At 38.6% G+C, this 20,402-nt stretch overlaps 6 protein-coding genes across 9 annotated transcripts in view; 2 read left to right on the top strand and 4 right to left on the bottom strand.

Annotated features, from left to right (window-relative positions):
- Nucleotides 1-261: 261 nt before the first annotated feature.
- LOC114356063 (uncharacterized) lies at nt 262-1,794 on the bottom strand. Its single transcript, XM_028309150.1, has 3 exons — nt 1,553-1,794; nt 978-1,159; nt 262-575 (listed from the first exon to the last, which is right to left on the bottom strand). The coding sequence occupies exons 1-3, from the start codon at nt 1,706-1,708 to the stop codon at nt 365-367; spliced, it is 549 nt and encodes a 182-aa protein (XP_028164951.1). The 5' UTR covers nt 1,709-1,794; the 3' UTR covers nt 262-364.
- Nucleotides 1,795-2,157: 363 nt separating this feature from the next.
- LOC114356053 (WD repeat-containing protein 91) lies at nt 2,158-3,961 on the bottom strand. The gene is made up of 4 exons (XM_028309139.1): nt 3,629-3,961; nt 3,401-3,550; nt 2,933-3,138; nt 2,158-2,470 (listed from the first exon to the last, which is right to left on the bottom strand). The coding sequence occupies exons 1-4, from the start codon at nt 3,870-3,872 to the stop codon at nt 2,234-2,236; spliced, it is 837 nt and encodes a 278-aa protein (XP_028164940.1). The 5' UTR covers nt 3,873-3,961; the 3' UTR covers nt 2,158-2,233.
- Nucleotides 3,962-4,349: 388 nt separating this feature from the next.
- Nucleotides 4,350-12,204, top strand: Ric (Ras-related protein interacting with calmodulin). Its single transcript, XM_028309331.1, has 5 exons — nt 4,350-4,730; nt 5,012-5,085; nt 5,823-6,017; nt 7,433-7,573; nt 12,181-12,204. The coding sequence occupies exons 1-5, from the start codon at nt 4,589-4,591 to the stop codon at nt 12,202-12,204; spliced, it is 576 nt and encodes a 191-aa protein (XP_028165132.1). The 5' UTR covers nt 4,350-4,588.
- Nucleotides 12,205-13,375: 1,171 nt separating this feature from the next.
- Nucleotides 13,376-15,269, bottom strand: LOC114356234 (cytoplasmic dynein 1 light intermediate chain 2-like). Its single transcript, XM_028309320.1, has 3 exons — nt 15,091-15,269; nt 14,648-14,838; nt 13,376-13,587 (listed from the first exon to the last, which is right to left on the bottom strand). Exons 1-3 carry the CDS (start codon nt 15,162-15,164, stop codon nt 13,376-13,378), a joined length of 477 nt encoding a protein of 158 aa, XP_028165121.1. The 5' UTR covers nt 15,165-15,269.
- A 476-nt stretch (nt 15,270-15,745) lies between these two features.
- Nucleotides 15,746-18,519, top strand: LOC114356225 (coiled-coil and C2 domain-containing protein 1-like). The gene is made up of 3 exons (XM_028309309.1): nt 15,746-15,928; nt 16,503-16,805; nt 18,502-18,519. Exons 1-3 carry the CDS (start codon nt 15,884-15,886, stop codon nt 18,517-18,519), a joined length of 366 nt encoding a protein of 121 aa, XP_028165110.1. The 5' UTR covers nt 15,746-15,883.
- A 602-nt stretch (nt 18,520-19,121) lies between these two features.
- LOC114356161 (myosin heavy chain 10) overlaps nt 19,122-20,402 on the bottom strand; it is a 72,449-nt gene continuing 71,168 nt past the window's right edge. For 3 of the 4 annotated variants that reach the window (XM_028309288.1, XM_028309296.1, XM_028309279.1), the window contains one exon: nt 19,122-19,265. In XM_028309288.1, the coding sequence (XP_028165089.1) occupies nt 19,137-19,265 (129 nt within the window). In that variant the 3' untranslated portion in view covers nt 19,122-19,136. The remainder of the gene's footprint in view (nt 19,266-20,402) is intronic. The other variant, XM_028309297.1, reaches the window with a different exon arrangement.

Raw genomic sequence — 20,402 nt, 5'->3', positions numbered from 1 at the left:
ACACTTGCTGTTGTTAATATGTAAATAAAAGTTGAATTATTGTAAATAATAAAATTATAAAATATATGTTTTTTGCTATAAAACTGACTTTGATTTACACGCCAGAATGGGTGATTCCCTGCTTTAGTTTGTCACTTATTTAGGTATCTTGCACAAGAACTTAATTTTCGCTTAATGATAACAGCAAAGCTAATGAGCGTTTATGATCATAGATTTATTCTATTCTGTCGTGTTACTCTCATTTCTTTGTATTCTTCTGACGTAGCCAAGATGGGTTCTCCTCAGACTGAGTAGTACCGTGAGTCCGACTTGTTTATTTTTGAAGCCGTACGAGTGTTCCTTTTGTCTTGTTCTTGTATTCCTTCTACATAAAGTTGCAAGAGTATTCGCTGCAGATGGACACTTCGCCGCCAGCCGGCTGCGAGTAGTGCCGCGGGTCGGGCGCCAAGTTGTTCTTCCTGTAGAACGTGTCCCGCAAGATGGCGCAGCGGCCGCGGTTGACGTCGCGCGCGCGCTGCCGCGACTGCTTCTGTTGCCAGCCGTAGTCCCAGCTTGTTACGATGCGGAAGAAGTATCTGAAAGTTTTTGTTAGTAAATAATGCGTAGTCAAGTTTTTCATAATGAATTATCTATATCTATGCTTCCAAAGTCCGGTCGCTGAGTGCGACCGCTCGTCGTACAGTCGCGACAGCATTATAATTACGCGCGAGCGATAAGGATGGGTAGCTTGGGGTCATTGGACGAAACGAAATTCTATGTACCTACTCGGCGACCGGACTTTACTAAAGATACATTACCTACCCATCTACCCACATAATTTTCACGAATGGATATACCTCACCACTCTATCAGAGTTCGAAAAGTTAATGCTTAAACTTTCATACTTCGTGGTAATACCATACAAGCTAGTTTTGATAGATGGATAGAAAACAATCAAATTGCATAATTATTTCAATAGATAAAGCAAGTTTACTAACTTATCCTCGGGCGACTTCTTATTTCTGGCCTTGAGATACCTCTCGCCGGCGCCCTTCTCCGTGCTTCCGTACAGCAGATCCTCAACCTCTGGCTCAATCGGCTTCATTAGGTCGTCCTTCTCGGAAGGAATTAGCTCGCGTAGCGGCACCTCTATAGGTTTGGCTACTTTCTCGTCCAATATCTGTTCCAAGCAAATAAATAAAGTATGCCTTTACTACTTTCATATTGTAATATTTGGACAAGAGCAGTGGCGTAACTATACTAGCCGAGGCCCGTGGCAAATTCTATGTATGTGGCCTATTTCAGTGGGGGCCCGTGGAATTTTGCCAGACCTGCCACCCTATACTTAGTTACGCCACTGGTGAAGAGTGACTCCCTTGTCCAAATCTTGTTAACAAACCAGCAACGTTCATTCTCGAAATTGATCTAAGCAAGAATCGAACCTGGGACTTAAACACTCAAGCTTTTACTGCGTCGCTTTCATATTCGGACCGTTCATTATTTAAAAGCCATGTATAGGAATATAGGAGCTATACCTATTTTTTTTTTCATTCTAAATAATATGTTCACATACCTTCATAAGATTCTGCGCGATAGCTATTGATACGTCCACCTCTCGCACTTGGCGGTCCTTTGCATCCTGGAGGACGGACATCAGGTTGTTCTGGTACCAGCGCATGATGCGCCGGTTAGACTTGTTCATAGCATCTGCGTAGTACGCGTGACTCATCTTGGTTGAAGTTGGTTTACGGGAACACGGTAAAATTATTCTACACAGGAATTTTGAGACACCGAAACTAGTCCACGATGTTTACATGGAGGGTTGATTGATTTAATTGATGTCAAAACTTAAGTCATATGTGAAAGCCATAAAGAAATGTCATACATAAAAAGTTTTTGATAGTTTACAAGATGTATTTATGGTTAATTTTTAGGTCTCCACTCAGGCACACTCAGGGGCGTTTAAGCACTGCAGTATTAATGATACGGGGCTCCTGAGTTACAGGGGCCCGAACGCTTGTAGTCCACGGGGCCCACTGCGCCACCGGATTCACTATTTCTTGGATAATTAACTAAATTATTGCAGATTTTTGTGATAATAACTGCTGCTAATGTAAAGTAATAAAAAACAATTTAAAATTCTCAATTTATTCTAATAATTACTTTTATATCTTATCAATTTTACAGATCATAAACAATATTATCTTACTATAGGAATGTATTTACAATGTTAACTTAAACTAATATCAAAAGGTCAGTTTTGGCTTTGCGATCGTCCGGTTTTGCGGCCCATGACAGGGCTGCCTCCCATCTGTCGGAGGAGGCCTCGGAGGCCTTTAGCCTCTCTGATGCCACTGTCAAGCTGCTCTGAAGGGACGGCGCAGAAGTCGTCAACGAGGGGCAGAGGCCCGCTTAGACGCTCGGAGTACTGGGCGAGGCGGGATTGGTGGCCAATGGGCGATGTTTTTTCCACTGCTGGTGCTTGCACTTGCTGTGGAGAATGAGAATACACATCAAAATACAACAAAAATTAGATAAGTAAGGTATAAAAAGGTGGGAATCTGAATTGGATGTTAAATTATGTAATATTCTTGTTTTTCCAAAAGCAGATTCTTTTCTGATTAATCTTCTTTAAGACAGACAAGCTAGTAGCCAACATTTATGGATAGTCTGCACTCAATGATCACATAAGGGAGGTATAAGATAGCTTTTAGTTTATATTTTTATAACAATTTAACACATTCTAAGACAAATAAGACACAATAGTAAAACAATGACTGTGTACTTAATAAAGTCCACTAGTCTTTTTTAGCAATAGTACTATTTTTTTATGATTTACCCACATAGAGCACATAGTATAAAATCTTGGTAAAAAGTTTAGCTTCTATGGGGATCATTAATGTTATTTTGAACACTAAAAATTATAATAATGGTTAGTTAATATTATTTTTACCTTGCCCCTCAAAGCAGTGACCTCATCTTGCAGTCTCTTCACAAGTGCAGCGTCACTCTCGTAACTGGTCAACGTGGGCTGTGGCATGCACTGGAACACCGTAGCCAGCAAGTTGTGCAGCGACACCAGCACGCTGTCCTGCCATGCTCGGGTGAAGTACAGGCTGAATGACGCGTTCTCTTCGGGCTTCTGGATGTATGGTAGCACTGGAATAATAAATAGGGAGGTTAGTTGTAGTATTTATGAGAGCTGTAACTGATTGAGATACCAAGGTGGATCAGAGGATATGGGTATGGATACCCAAGAGGTTGAACAGGTAAATTTTATTCTTGAAATAAGTTTTACGCCAAATAAAGAATTAAAATATATTCCTTATTTTCTTTTTTAAATATTCTTCAGCAAACTGGATGATATAGGAAACACACAAAGGTTTGTACCAATGTATAAAATATTTAAATTGGTACTCACTAAACCAATCCCTCCACTCATTCTGTCCCTGGAGCTCGGGCAGCATTTTGGCTAGAAACTCCGCCACTTTCTCATTCCGCACCCCGCCCGTGCTCTGAGCGGCTACCACTAGGTATAACTTGTACAGGCTGTATTCTAGCTTACGAACAGCTGTAAAAACACACCATAAGCTTATTAAACAGATTTGAACGTCTAAAACAGAGATTACTTTGGACGTTAACTACTTACCAGGCTGTACATGTATTTCCAATTTGGAGAAAACCAAGCTATCCAAATGGGACCAATATTCCTTCAGGCCACTTAGATCAGAAACATTGATGTAATGCAAAATCTGCTCAATAATTTTATCCACTCGAAAACCTTTATCCTTGTCCGCCTTCAAATCGGTATCAAATGCCTTCACAGTAGAGTTGAAACCTCTGAACAGCAAATATTCACGTACCAACTCATCTACGAACTGGATGTGAGCCATTATTATCAGTTTTATCCAATTTATTTTGAAAAATCTTAAGATATTTCAGTCAGTCGTATTGTTTTGGTAGAAAAACACTGTGAAAAACACCATAGAGAAAAGTAATACATCATTTTGACAGTTGTGTACAAAATACAGGACTACCAACTTTAGGATTAAAAAGGCTGCGTTTAACAATATTTAAATATTGTTTAAGAACATTTAAAAGTACGAATGAAAATCCTTTGCGTATAAATTTCTTTTTCTATGAGCGCATAAATCATACTTGATTTTATTTATTTATTTATTACGGTATACCAACAACATTACATACAAAGTAATTACATTAATTTTGTTTATAAAATCAATAATTGTAACTTAAATAACAAAATAAATACACTTTTCGACGTTTTTCATAAAAGTATTAATGAATGAACCCATATCTTATGTCCTTTCACTTGGACATAGTTGACCAACATAAGAAAACAAATAATCAAAATCAAAATGTCAATCGCCTTCAATCAGCTGTCGATTTTTTATTGAAGACAGATAATTTATTTGTTGTTTAATTTTAACAGAATGTGTGGATAAATGTGTGTTGTAATTTGTGAAACGTGTTTTGTAAATCAGCCACGGTGGTGTTAGTAGTGTGCGGCGGGCGATGGCGGTGGGCTGGGAGTGAGGGTGGGCGCGGGCGAGGCTCGCAGTTGGAGCCCCAGGGTCAGGCATGCAGCGGCATGGCGGGCGAGGCTGCGGGCACGTCGCGCGGCCTCCGCGTCTACAAGATTGTGGTTCTCGGCGACGGGGGAGTCGGCAAATCCGCGGTCACGCTGCAATTCGTCAGTCACAGTTTCTTGGATTACCATGACCCTACTATAGGTATGTTTGCACAGCTGTTACGGTGTAGTGCATTTCAATTTTGATTGAAATGTAATTTTTGTGTGAAGAGTAACATTATTACTGTGACAAGTTTGATTGTGCTTAATTTTATGCTTGAACTACTTTACCCATCAAACATGTATGAATATTTAGCTGTATGTAGTAACAAATCACATCAAAGTTAAACTTAGTGAACTAATTTGGCTTTTACAATAAGATAGTTTCTTACTAAGTTCTGTAACATAACTTGTTATAATATCGAATATCATATTTTCTTACAGAGGATTCGTATCAGCAGCAAGCCGTAATTGACGGAGAACCTGCTTTATTGGATATATTGGACACAGCAGGACAGGTAAAGTTGTCATAATTAATTTAGTTTATTAAATTACTAGGAGATCCAGCGAACTTCACCTCCTATGTTCATCAGAAATACCTAATGTAGGATTCTAACAGTGAAAGAATTTAACAAATCGGTCCATTCACTTTGGAGCCTATACAAATAAATGAACAATCAAATCTTTCCTCTTTTTAATATTAGTGTAGATTATTAAGACAAAAGTGACTACTACTCAAAATCTTCATTTTATACTTCAAATTTGAAAATTTCATTATGTTAATTCATTAAAATGACATACAGACATAATTTATCATAATATCAAGAACATATTATAGTCACAAAGGGAAAATGATATGGGAATTGGGTTAATAATAGAAGTTTAACAGTCATATTTTTCCTTAACAGATATGTAACTGCTTGGTTTTTATTTTTGGTTTACATTTCAAGCATATTCTTGTGTATTTTGTAGTAACTTTTTAAAAATAGATTTTTAGTAAAAACTTGTGTGTAAATGTATACTCAGGACACAAGGAGAGAGTAAGCCAAATCCTCAATCCCTCTAATTAATCAGAGAGGGCTGGTTTCCTGCAGTGGAGACTAAATGACCTGATGATCATGCTAAATATACCATATCTTCTTCACACATTTTTCCTCGTCACAACCACCAAAACTGTACCTTTTCGATTTTGTCTTCCTTTTGTCAGCTTTTGAGCTTTCTTTGGTGTACAATAAAAGTGTATCCATCTTCACAGGTGGAGTTCACAGCCATGAGAGAACAGTACATGAGGTGTGGCGAAGGCTTCGTCCTCTGCTACTCTGTGACGGACCGGCGTTCGTTCCGGGCTGCAGCGGAGTATAGGAGGCTGCTGGCCCAGGCCCGGCCATCGGAGAGGCTGCCGTTAGTTCTCGTTGGAAACAAGCTGGATCTGGCGCCACGGTTCAGACAAGTGAGTTGTTTGTGTGCTATGAGTTAGTCTAATCATCATTTCAGCCTCATGACGTCCACTGCTCAACATACGCCTTCCCGAATGATTTCCATATTGAACGTTTGATAGCAGCCTGCATTCAGCGCCTTCCAGCTACTTTTATTAACTCATCGGTTCCCTTGTGGGTGGATCCTATGCTGCGCTTTCCGGTACGTTAGTCTACTCCAGAACCTTTTCGTGCTGTGTTACTCGGTGACGGACCGGCGATCGTTCAGGGCTGCAGCGGAGTATAGGAGGCTGAGGAGGCCATTAGTGCTGGTTGGAAACAAGCTTAATCTGGCGCCGCGGTTCAGACCAGTCAGTGGTTTTTGTGCTACGAGTAATCCTAATAGATCCAAGAACAGTACATGAGGTGTGGCGAAGGCTTCGTCCTCTGCTAATCAGTTACGGACCGGCGGTCATTCCGGGCTGCGGCGGAGTATAGGAGGCTGCTAGCCCAAGCGCGGCCGTCGGAGAGGCTCCCGTTAGTTCTCGTTGGAAACAAGCTGGATCTAGCGCCGCGGTTCAGACAAGTGAGTTATATTGACTTATGTGCTGTGCATAATTTCAGCCTCATGACGTCCACTGCTCAACATAAGCCACCCCAAATGATTTCCATATTGAATGTTTGATAGCAGCCAGCCAGCTACTAAAATCATTCTGATGAAGTTCATACTTTTCTATTCTATTAGTTATACTTATGCCCGTTTTCACCATCAGTCCTAATTTTTAAGTGACCCTTATGGTAACACATAACAACGGTAATTTTGTTTTCATAGGGGTCACTTAAAAATTAGGGATTGATGGTGAAAAGTTAAGTTATAAACAAGTGAAGTCAATAGTATAAAGCTTCTAATTACTCACAATATGATAAGGCTGCTAAAAGCAAGCTTTATTCAGATTTCTCAACCCCAGAGAAACTGGCTATCTCACCACTAACTACTGAAGCATAACAATGCTGTTTGCCCATTGTCCTAGATGTCGCGTCGCGTTGTCGCGTTTGTCGTTCATCTAGATCAGTGGTTCTTTACCTTTAAGTCATGAGGGACCATTTTACCCAATTTCTGTCTTGTCAGGGACCACGGAAGGTTACACAAACTTCTTGGGTGTATAGGTAAGGTCATTTTGAGAATAAGAATAATTTTTTTTCAAATCCTATGAAAGCGGAGGTCGATTTCTCGCCCACTGTGCGCCGTTTGCGTTGTTTTGGTTCGACGCATCACGTCACATGACTTGTTTCCTACGATGTCTTCGCGGACCACTTGGAATGCCTCCAGGGACCACCAGTGGTCCGCGGACCACCGGTTAAGAACCACTGATCTAGATTCTAAGACAACGGGGGTAAGTTAACATTTTGGAAAAGCCTTAATAATTATTAAATATGAAATGTTTTCCAGGTAAGCACAGAAGAAGGCAAAGCCCTGGCAACGCAGCTGGGCTGCCCGTTCTTCGAGACGTCGGCGGCGCTGCGCCACTTCGTCGACGACGCCTTCCACGCGCTCGTGCGCGAGATACGCCGCCTCGAGAGGCAGAGACAGGTGAATTTCATTATACATATTAACAGACTAGCTTTCCGCCCGCGGCTTCGCCCGCGTGGAATTTTGTCGTCACAGAAAAAAAAATTTCAAAAACCGGGATAAAAACTATCCTATGTTCTTTCCCGGGACTCAAACTATCTCTATGCCAAATTTAATCAAAATCGGTTCAGTGGTTTAGGTGTGAAAGCAAGACAGACAGACAGACAGAGTTACTTTCGCATTTATAATATTAGTATAGATTTATCACTTGAGGAGGTTAGGAACAGAAAGTGACATTTACACTTTTTAATTATATGAATAAATTAAGAAAATAAATATTTTTGTTGAACTTTATGTGTTTTGTTTTTTTTTTGTTTTTAATATTATGGGTTAATAAGACATAGATTACAAGGTATTAAAAGTTTTCATGTATGTTTTAAAATTTACACAAAATTAAATAAAGAACAAATCAGATGTCACCTTTTGATCAAGTCACAAGTAAATGTCACCATTTGATCTGGGGGCACGGCAGTGCCCCCACCAAGTCGAGCAAAAAAGCGGCACGGCCGTACCATCCTTTTCTCGAAGCAATTCAGGCCATTTTCGACCGCCTGTAACTTCGTTGTGGATAAAACTAGAAGGCTGAATTTTCATTAGCTATGCAGGCATTGTAAAGACACGGTATATTTAAAATTTCATTCAATTTGAACCAGTAGTTTAAGAATTATAACGGGTCAAAGTTACTTAATTTTGTCACTCACTGACTGACTCACTGACTCACTGACTCACTCACTGACTCACCGATCATCAAAATTCTAAGGCACTTCTAGCAGACCTAGAAGCTTCAAATTTGGAATATAAGTAGTGTTTGGTGTATGAATCAAGGAAAAACTTGATTCAATAGTTTTGTAAAATGTTACCTTTTGAAACTTGCTGTCTGAAAAATGTCACTATTAGAAACAAAAACAAATCAATATCCATACAAAAAATGTGTTTATTATTATTTTAAATTCTTATACATGAAGTTCTCCACAATCAGGTTCTAAGCAGTCACATCCATTTTCATCATTTTCATTGTCATTTTCTTCTTTCTTCTTTCTTTCTTTTCAGCCAAATGACGTCCACTGCTGGACAAAGGCCTCCCCCAAGGTTTTCCACAATGAACGGTCCTGCGCTGCCCGCATCCAGTCTCTTCCCGCGACCTTTACCAGATCGTCGGTCCACCTAGTAGGAGGCCTGCCCACGCTACGTCTTCCAGCCCGTGGTCGCCACTCGAGAACTTTCCTGCCCCAACGGCCATCGTCTCTACGAGCTATCCCGCCCACTGCCACTTGTCATTTTCACTTATATTATTTTCATACAAGATATCACAATACCATTTTANTTTCAGCCAAATGACGTCCACTGCTGGACAAAGGCCTCCCCCAAGGTTTTCCACAATGAACGGTCCTGCGCTGCCCGCATCCAGTCTCTTCCCGCGACCTTTACCAGATCGTCGGTCCACCTAGTAGGAGGCCTGCCCACGCTACGTCTTCCAGCCCGTGGTCGCCACTCGAGAACTTTCCTGCCCCAACGGCCATCGTCTCTACGAGCTATCCCGCCCACTGCCACTTGTCATTTTCACTTATATTATTTTCATACAAGATATCACAATACCATTTTAAAGAAGGATCATTTTTCCAGTTTTTTCCAAACTGTTTAGTAGAGATGAAACGGATAGTTGTTTGGCCGGATACCGGATACCGGATATCCGGCCAGCTGCTAGGCCGGATAGCCGGATATCCGGCGGCCGGATAGTTGGCCAATTGTCTCGNCAGGCTCTTCCCGCGACCTTTACCAGATCGTCGGTCCACCTAGTAGGAGGCATGCCCACGCTACGTCTTCCAGCCCGTGGTCGCCACTCGAGAACTTTCCCGCGCCAACGGCCATCGTCTCTACGAGCTATCCCGCCCACTGCCACTTGTCATTTTCACTTATATTATTTTCATACAAGATATGACAATACCATTTTAAAGAAGGATCATTTTTCCAGTTTTCTCCAAACTGTTTAGTTAAACATAGACATAGATTACAAGGTATATAATAAGGTTATTCGATTAAACATATCGATTCGACCTGTCGTCATAATTTATTTTGGGCAAATCGTTATTTTTTAAGAAATAATGTACCCGTTTTGATCCGACCTTAAAAGCCTCAGAAATATTTACAAAGGAAATGACACTTTTTGATTATTATATACAAATCACTTTTGAGATTGAATTAAAATGTAACTTTTTGTATCAAAAGCAGTAGTTCAAGTTGATTTTTCTATGAAATTAAACACCTTCAGAACCAATGTCTTGCAGATAATGATAGAATTTTATCCTTCCAAGAAAAAAAACATTAAAAAAAATGAAGCTGATACGTAAATGTCACCTTTTGTTCCTAACCTCCTCAATTCTGAGCAATTATATGTCCAAACGGCATAAACTAATAATTCACGCTGAAAACACAAACGGAATTTACTTTCATGCATAATACAGAATATAAATCTTTCAGCTGAATTGTGACTGGAATCATGTTCGGAATTATAACCCTCCAAAAAGGGATAGTTCTTGTTTTTCTTATGATACATGAGCAGCGTGGGACGTCCACCCACAAGGTGAACCGACGACCTAATAAAGGTAGCAGGAAGGCGCTGGATGCAGGCCGCTACCAACCGTGCGATGTGGAAGTCATTGGGGGAGGCCTATGTTCAGTACCTAGTGGACGTTCTGTGGCTGAAATGATGAATTATCTCCAACCTTTAAAGAACCCCAAGAGATTTGAAATAAGATAAAATACAGTTTTTTCAAGTACTCATAAATAAATATCAAAACTATGCATGCAGACTTCTCTGGAATCTATAGACCGCACGCATGCAAAGAATTTCCTGAATTTAGTACTGCAGGAAACACATCTACTTAAAACAATAAGCATATTGTCTGCATGTTGTGCATAATAAATCAATACCTACTAACTCTGTGCCTCTGTTTGATAAAGTTTACGATTTCTTGACTATGGTTTTGAAATAAATAGGACCTAAAAAACTCACGTCAATCAATCGATTATATTTTTATCGTTAAGTATTATGCTTTTGGTATAGTGTTTTTGATAGGGAGGTGCGCGCGACGCGATAGTGCTTTTTTGTAAGAGACCGCTAGCTACGCGGGCAAATGTGTATGTAGTGTCTATGTAATTCATAAATCCGCACACAGCGTTTGTTACATAATGTCTTCTATAACACAGGATATAAAGATGTGATAACTTCACAACCATGTGGTCTAAATAAAACTTTAACTGTCGCCGATAACCAGTCTTATAGCGTTGATTTAATATGCATTACGCGACAAGACTGACGTAACGTCTGACTCAGCGCAGAATATAAACATTGTATTGAGACCCAAACAACTTAAAAGCATTTGGGAAGCGGTATAGAGGGATTCAAGACTACATTATTAACACTTTCGGCGTTACTGCAAACATTGTTAGATTTTGATGATCAATATAAAGCGGAAAGTAATTATTATTGGCGCGCGTAATCGCTTCTGTATGGCTAGATTTTTTTTATAAATAAGAACGCAAAGAATTAACTACACGCGAAAGTTGCGTAATGCAAATACAATAGTTAGTCAATCTGCACCACATTACTGTATAAACAGAAATGTGCTAAAAAAGAAAAAAAAATACATTTTAAAAACAATGTATAGGATTGGGACAGATCAGACTTTAAATTTTTGTTGCACGACATAATGTATTTTAAAATTTAATTTTATTATGATAGTGCTTTTGAGATGCAATTTACTAAGTGCAGATGAAAGCACCTAAATGTGGATTCAAAACTACCTATCAAGTCGAAAATCTAACGCACTAACCACTGTTCTATGGAGGTTTACTCACGCTTAAATCGATTATTACATTACTTTGAAAAGGAGTTCCATGCTCTCAATTAAGATCAAAGATCATAAAACAACCACCAATACAAAGATAAACATTGAACAAAACGCAACCAATTTACCACTTTACTGCCTTTATCTTTGAGATCAAACTGCACTGGATGAGCGTAATTAATCCCTGTGCCTTGACACATGCAGCTAGTTAGAATCTAATAAGGATGCATCAATGCATCCTGACTCATTACTACTGAGGCCACGAAATAGGCGACTTCAGTTGGAGTATTTTGCGTAATCGTAATTATGTATTGTGATTTTTCTTACTACGAGCGATTGTTTAATGGTTATGGCGATGGTAATACTAGAGTTACTTTTATAGTTAAGAAAATAATTAATCTCTGCTCTGTTTTTTTTTCTTTAGCGTTTTTAAACAGAAAATTGCTATAAGAACAAGTAGAAAACTTCAAACAATTTTATCATCTCATATGATATTTCTCACTAAAATTAAATTAATCACAAAAGAAGATGCACACTACTTTATTACCATTCATTAGTAGGTAAGCTGTCAATTTTAAAAACAATAAAAATCCATAAATGTATATTGTGTAAGATTGTATACCTGAATAATATTTTTTTTTTATAATAGCATTAAATTAATTAGTTAAACTGCACAGATATTTATTAACAAGTTATTAAACAACTGAACCACTCTTTTAGTGGCTCCAACTGTTGACACATTAAGTTCTTTTGTGACAAATATTGTAGACAGTATGCTGAACTTTTCATAAAATATGACAGAACATAATGTTAATTATTGTATTCTTGTTGATATTTCGATCGTTTCATCCACGAAGACGCGCCCCACCATTTTTTGATCGAGGGAAGCGCGGGATGCGGGGAGTTTGATCCGAGCAATCAGAGCGTTATTATTGTAGTGTGCGTGTGCACTCATTAATTTAGCGTGTATCGATAACACTCAAACATAAGCAGAATAATGGTGGGGCGCGTCTTCGTGAATGACACGATCTATAGTGATCGAAAGCAAACACTAAAGAATATAATAAATATGAAAATTGGGTGTAATTATAACAGAAAATTAAATAAATTCACTTTTACTAGGATTACACAAGGGCCCATTATGTATCCAGTACTTTAAATGAAGTAGTTAGGTAGTTAATTATATCATGAAGATCCAAAAATACTTTTGTATTATTGATAGCTGTAATATTGAGATCAAGTAAAGAAAGTGTGTTTGAATAAAAGTGTGGTGATTATTATTTCAAGTGCTACCTTCTTTTTTTTTAAATAAATGCTGCAACAGTTTGGTGCAGCTGTACAAACATTGACCAAGAAAAGAGTATGCTTTGGGATGAATGTTAATGTAATGCACTATTTGGGTAAGCTATAGATGAATACAGGGTGTTTGGATATCTAGTATATTTTTATCAGATCTTGATTGATTTAGTATCAATGCTTAACTTTCAGGACAATATGAAGAGCTTTTTTATATGTTGCATTATTTTAAGTAATTTGTGTGTAAGTAAACTAAAAGTTTTGACTGGAAGGAGTTGATATAAAGTGCATGACTCCAAGTAAAAAGTTCAAGATAGGCTGCCAAAAGTGTAAAATATATTCTCGTGCAGATGACTATACTTGCATTAAAAGTAAAGGAGTGTAAGCAGATTTTCCTAAGGCTGGTTTTAGTGTCACGCGAACCGTCCGGTGCGGACCCGCTCCGCACGGCCAATCTGTATGAATTTCTAGGGAGCGTTTTAGAGTAACGCGGTCTGGAGGAACCGCTCCGCTCCCTAGCAGTTCATACAGATCGACTGTGCGGTGCGATCCGCACTGACAGTCCGAGTGACACTAAAACCAGTCTTAGATGAAAAAGCTTCCAGGTAAAAAAAAACATTTACGAACCAGGTGTGAGATCCAATTTATCTATGTGGTCGCCGAGCACTGATGCCCAGCTCTGCAGCTGGTCCAGCACGCCCCACGGCGTCGTCATGGCAACCGTGAGAAGCGCCAGTGTGTGTGGGAATGTATCCTCGTTAAGGGCGAATTTGAGCAGGTTCGTGTGTCCTGGATCACCGTCCAGCACCCATACACTGAGACGTGTGTGATCTGTATGAAGAATACATTTTATTCACATATATTTGGTAAATTACATGTAACATGCAACTTAAGGGCTATTAAAATTATCACTTCACGGGATTTATTGCAACAATATATCTATTTTAGACGGTAAATAAAATATTTACCCTCCCGACGTTTTATAGTAAAAAAATGCAACATAATAGTTTAAAATATTTTAAGGGCTATTATTTTTTATAGTTTTTGACGTTTGTAAATGCCAAAATACTGATCTAAGTTGAATAAATATTTTTGATTTAATTTTCCTTCCCCTTTACATCTACAAAGGCCATCCATACTCATAATAAGATGAGGTCTGGGAGCAGTGTCTGATTATTATTCCATATCACATTATTATGAATAAATACTTTAATATCTAATTACTTTATGACTAGTTTTTTAGCGGCCTGTCATTGTATGTTTGATATTAATTATTATAAACTGTTGTCAAGCTTGCACATCTAATAATAATTATAAAATTGGTTTTCTGCTCTCTTTCTCTTTGACAAGGACGGCGAGGATTACCTCATACAACCAGAGTGCTTTTTTATCTATTTATCAATACTAGCAATAGGAGAAACTTAAAACTAGGAGCATTACAGTAGGTACTTAGAAAAGAAGAACAGTTCACAAGACAGAATACTTCAGTTTAGTAATGATTTAGTTACATTTCACATCCGTGGCCAAAGTAAAATGAGAGGTCCTAGTTTGATGGAACATGTCTAATGCATTTACTGTTGTTACACATATTTATATTCCACAATCAGTTTCTTTATGTTTGTCAGCATATTTCTTAAAGATTAAGATAGATTCTTATTAGAATTATATTTCCAACTTCTGCACCAGTTTACATTGCTCAAGGATATTTATAACCTCAAATTCAGTTAATGAACCAGACAATTTCTAGTTTACAGTTACAGTATGGGATATAGACTAGCGCTTATTCTTGTTTAGCATTTTTAAGAAGAAGGCATGTGTTTGCTGACATGCCATAGTAAGTATGGAGACAAACTTTTGACTGACAAGAAAAATAATTTCAGGGAACACTTACCATCCCGGTATTCATCTCTAACATCTATGTATGCGTACTCCAAAGCCGACCCTTTCTTAGGGTCCTCTACTCCTTGTAATTTTGCTACCAAAGTGGTTTTGCCAGTCTCATTATCACCCAAAACTAACACATTTTTGTTTGAAGGTAGTTTTGTGTTCCCTTGATTCTGGACTTCCTCCAAGACCGAAGACCTGAAAAGTTATCTCTGTCATCGAAAGTTCGTATGCGAAATAGGTGACAGCTCACCTATGATGCGTCACTGACGGTGAAATGGTCCTATCACAATAATGAGATTTCACAGTTACTTTGCATACAAAAGAGAGACGTTGCAGCTAGGTCACACATTTCTCAGGTACGAGGCTTGACATCACGTAGGTGTGACACATTGGATCCCCCTATATGGGGGCTGCATGTTACTACAAAAATGAACTGTGAATCGTTACCAAAAATTGTCCTTCGCGTCGCCATTATCTTTCTTTTTAGATTTAAGCCCATTAGCCTGGCCGTTTGTCTCCATTCTTCAGAATTATTAGAAGATAACAACGGCACAGAAAGGCTTTTCTTTCGTTTTCGTTTCTTCGGCCGTTCATACGTCACTCTTGCGATGATTTGTGTGTTGCACTTGTCAAATACCGTAAATATATTTTGTGAAGAAAAAAATATCCTCAGACTAGTTTTAGGGCCCACTTGGTACTTCAGTTAACAAAGGATATTTTTTCAAATCATTTCAATAACTCCATTTCATCAACCATTCAAGAAATCGTACTAATTTTTAAATATTTTTTCTTCAATTTCTACCACTATTTGCGATCAATAGTAGTTTTTGCAGACATCTGGCAACTCTTTATTAACTTTTTCTTACGGGTTTGGAAATGAGTAATGTTAATTAGGTACTGATGTAAAAAATAATACATCTAGAAGTAATTAAATTCTGTAAGAAAATAAAATTGAATCATATTTTCTAATAAGATTTTTGAGATATTTTTTATCTGAAGTTTTTACGAGCTATCATTTTGGACATTTTTTGTTTTTTCACGCCCCAAGCTGTCAAAAGTGACAGCAATGAACTTTTCTCCTTTTCTCTATGCTTTTCTCAAATGTCATTGAGCAGCTGCTGAGTGCAGTCTATTTTTCTTACAAAAAGTTGAGAAAAAGAAACGAAAGCATTAGTAGAAATCAATTTCAGCTGGTTTTCATTAAAGCGTTGTTTGGGTTTAACTTACGTCATCTACCAAAATGTTTAAAAAGCCCAGTTCCGGTAAAAAAACCAACTTGTCGCAGGTGAGTCATGAAAAGATTTGTTTGTCCTTCGGATCCTTTATCATGATATTTCTACGACTAATGGAATAATGTGTGATGTGGTTTATTTATAGAAGATGAGCGTGAGGTGAATGGAGCTAGAGTTCATGAAGTTGTAGCTTGATTTTTAAGTTGTTAATCAGTCTGTAAACAATAGGTCATTGTACTTGTTTTGCCAATTAGATCTCCTTAGTTTGTTCTGCAAGGAAACAATCGATACATCCGTTGAACTGTGGGAACCTAGTTCTAACAAAAAAACGCATTGTAGTCTCCTAGGTCAACTAACAATAGTGTATTTATTACATTTACTACTGTTTAACTTATCAGAGAAATAACAAATATTAGAGATAGGTAGTTTTTATCTCTATCTATGTTATATTACCGAAATGATTCATGTTTGTTTTTCAACAACATTTTGATTGCAAAAACAGTTATTTAAACAGTCTGTGGACTGTTTAAAGAAAACATTTATAAAAAAAAACAATAATTTTGTTTTTAATTTTCTCATGATGATGTAATGTAATTAATTGAAATGTTTTTATCATTACTATTCCAGTTTGGTCTACTAGACGTAGATATAGATGACGATGGTGACGAGCCAATGGATCTCTCCGACGATGACGTGGACTTGGAAGCAGAGCTGGCAGCCATTAGCGGAGGTGGACCAAAACGCCACCGGCCAAGGAAGCCCGCTCCGGTCGCCTCAGCCAATCTAGACGCCATGATTGCTGCGAGCTTGAAAGATATTCCATCTGATGAGGAGGATACTGGTAAGATGATCTTGGATAATGCCAAGAGGATGATCTGTCATCAATTGATGCTAGAAAGCAAATACAAATGTTTGGAGATTGCAAATAATGTCAGTTGCTTGCTACTTTTGTTACAAAATACAGTATTAAATTAACACACTATTCTTTTAGATTCTCTATGCTTGGAGTCATCGGTGTTTTGTTTATTAAGGACACTATTTATTTGTGTAGTTCTTGTTATCAACCTTGTTGCCTAATGTGCAAACTGGACCATATCTGAAATAATGTACTTAACCCATTATAGACTAGCGGTCCCATATGGTACCACTTTTTTGTGTGTTTTAATTTGATTCTATACATTAACACGTGAAAAGATGCAGTGCTCTGATTGATGCAAGTCGTAGCCAATAGATATGGTCTATGCTTCTAGGAATAAAAATTGACAGTTATTCTTTTCAGTTGTGTGTAATTAATGATTGAAGTGAGCGCATCAAAATTTTCTCTTAAAAATTGACGCGCCATTCAAGTAGGTGATCATAATTTTTTTGTGTGATATTGAAATACTGATTTTGTTACAATTTTGTATTCTCCATAAGTGNGAGCTATCCCGCCCACTGCCACTTGTCATTTTCACTTATATTATTTTCATACAAGATATCACAATACCATTTTAAAGAAGGATCATTTTTCCAGTTTTCTCCAAACTGTTTAGTTAAACATAGACATAGATTACAAGGTATTAAAAGTTTTCATGTATGTTTTAAAATTTTGTTAAACATAGACATAGATTACAAGGTATATAATAAGGTTATTCGATTAAACATATCGATTCGACCTGTCGTCATAATTTATTTTGGGCAAATCGTTATTCTTTAAGAAATAATGTACCCATTTTGATCCGACATTAAAAGCCTCAGAAATATTTACAAAGGAAATGACACTTTTTGATTATTATGTACAAATCACTATTGAGATTGAATTAAAATGTAACTTTTTGTTTCAAAAGCAGTAGTTCAAGTTGATTTTTCTATGAAATTAAGCACCTTCAGAACCAATGTCTTGCAGATAATGATAGAATTTTATCCTTCCAAGTAAGAAAAAAAACTTAAAAAAAAATGAAGCTGATACGTAAATGTCACCTTTTGTTCCTAACCTCCTCATTTGTAGTCGAGAGTCGAGTGCTCAGTCGGTGTCTAAGAGACCTCCTAGTAAATGACGCCTCCCAAGCCTCTACACAACGTCCCGATTTTTTTTCTGGGTCTCTTACCGCCCCCCTGTAAGCCTGCAGCGCCCACAAGGGGGCGTTATCGCCCACTTTGGGAAAGACTGGTTTAGAGCGTAACATAAATATTAGAGGGAAAATCTAAGGGCAACGAAATGATTCGTCCGACCAATTTCAGCCATAATAACAACTTCGCTCCTGTCTTGGCGAAGCAGTTGCGCCCGAAGATGGCTTACGTATCAATCTTCGCGTCGAATCCCTTCGCACATTGAGGACATCTGAGCACGCCGCTAACATAATTATGGTGGCAAATAAAAGAAAATAGCATTTCGGCGATCTATCGCCAGGTTGTGAAATGTTAAAGGCTGCTATTCCATGAAATGTGCGAGCAAAAAGTATCGTAAAAAGAGGCAGGTTAGTTGTAGAACGCTGTGTCCTTTTTCACCGAAGCTATGCAAGGAACATTGTATAGCGGCTTGTTTCCATGTGCACACGACGAGCTAGCTACACCGCTTTGTACACATCTCTCAGGCACATTCCTCACTTTCTGTAGCAGGATATTTGAAACCTCACTCTGCATTCAGGTATCTAGCAACAGCTAGGAAAATAAAGTAATCTACACTCAACATCAAATAAACCGCACCTGCCGCGACGCGAACTTTAAAGATTTTCTTCTGACACAATCATGGTGCCCCAACTATATTGGTGTTATTTGAAAGCCCAATAAATATCCTTCAAGAAAAACACATTTAATTGATTAATAAATGATTAACATATACCATAAAAGTGACTTGAAAAAAGACCTCACTTTGGGCTCACCTCTGGGATCAATTAGACCAAATTTTATGGTTATAAAACCAAATAATGATCATACGTGTTCTCTTTAACAGATGGATAGCGATTAATCCCAACTTAACAGTTTTATAGCCATAAAATTTGGCTCACCTATTTTTTGAAGAAGTGACTCTGGATCCTTCTAAAGACACATTTTTGGGGTAAAACTTTTCCTTTAATGAAATGAAGTTTAGAACTAGGCTTTTAAATGGTGCCAATATTGGTGGGAAGTGGGGATGCATACGTTTGTAAGTGCTTGTCGCGGGAGGTGCGATTTATTTGATGTCGAGTGTAATAGGTACTAGAACAGCTGTGATGAAAGGGGCATTCTGCTGTATCTGTTGTAGAAAAAGGAATTTGCATATACACATGTAGGCATGAATGGTTAGCTTACCTGTGACTTCCTAAGCCTGTCGTTGAGGATCTCGTTATTAGACTGCTCCTCGTCCAGGTCTTCTTCGAGGGCCGCTATCCGCGCTTCCAAGCGCTTCTTTTCGTCTACGAGAAGTGTGGTCTGTTGGAAAAACAAATTGATATTAGTTTTGCTATAAAGTAATCGGTTTATAACAACATTATGAAGAGTAATAATCTCAAAAAGTGCATCAATAGAAGACGGATTCATACATCTATAATTTGAATAATTTCGTTAAGAGCTAACTGCGCCTCTAAACTCGAGCAAACAATGTCTTTTCGAATCATTGCCAGTCGTTGAACGCAGGAACGTGCCTGCTTGCATCGACTGACTAGTGACAGCATAGTATCCAGGGGTTAAACATCCAACTGCCAACCTCGTTAGAATGCGTCTCTCTCTGGCACTCACCCGCACAACTTCCCGCGTTCGCCTCGTCCGTACCAGAACGGCGTTGTAAAGCAGGCTACTCATCTAGCCGTGTAGCATGTAATGTATCAGATACTGTATCAAGTGAGGACATAGGCACGAGCCCGCTGCGAGCTGCTCGCGCGTGGTTCGCAGGGAGATCGCAGCGACCCGCCGAGTGGCGGTATCACTGCGAGCACAAAGGTGGCTCGCAGTAGGATTCAGGAGCTCGCAGCCAGATACACGATTACCGTGGACGAGCCGTACTCACTTGAAGGTTGGATACGTTACAAAGTCAAAGTTAAAGTCAAAGTCAAAATTTCTTTATTTGTTTAGACTAATAAATAGTTCTTAAAAATCGTCATTTTGCTCTTGAGGAGCCTCTACATGTCTCATAATCTTTTTACCCTACCAGCGCTTCGAGACCAACATTTGGCAAGTGCTGAGAAGAAGCGCCGCAACAAACTCAGTCACCACTGTCTGCCGGTTAATATAAATAAATAGAAATAGTAATAGTAGGTACATTCGATTCAGGAGCAGTTCACTGAATTTACCATGCATTCTTGTATGGTGTATCTTATAAGAATGGGTATACAATTAGGGCTACGTTACGTGCTACATGGCAGGTGAGTACCCTGCCTAACGCCACGGCTTCCAGATGCGTAGTTAACTGTACTCTGTACCTCCTGCCCACTCCCGACTTTGCTGACATTATGTCACGTATAGATGACCCACGCTGAACTGTCCCACCAAACTCAATGACACGGGGGCGCTACCATCGTTCAACTATATGGTTTCCAACATGGCAACAATCGGAACCAGCGATTCGGTATT

This window comes from Ostrinia furnacalis, unplaced genomic scaffold (genome assembly GCF_004193835.3).
Source record: "Ostrinia furnacalis isolate ACB-3 unplaced genomic scaffold, ASM419383v2 OfSCF0209, whole genome shotgun sequence".
NCBI classification, from domain to species: Eukaryota; Metazoa; Arthropoda; class Insecta; order Lepidoptera; family Crambidae; genus Ostrinia; species Ostrinia furnacalis.
This window is presented reverse-complemented; position numbering and strand designations above follow the sequence as displayed.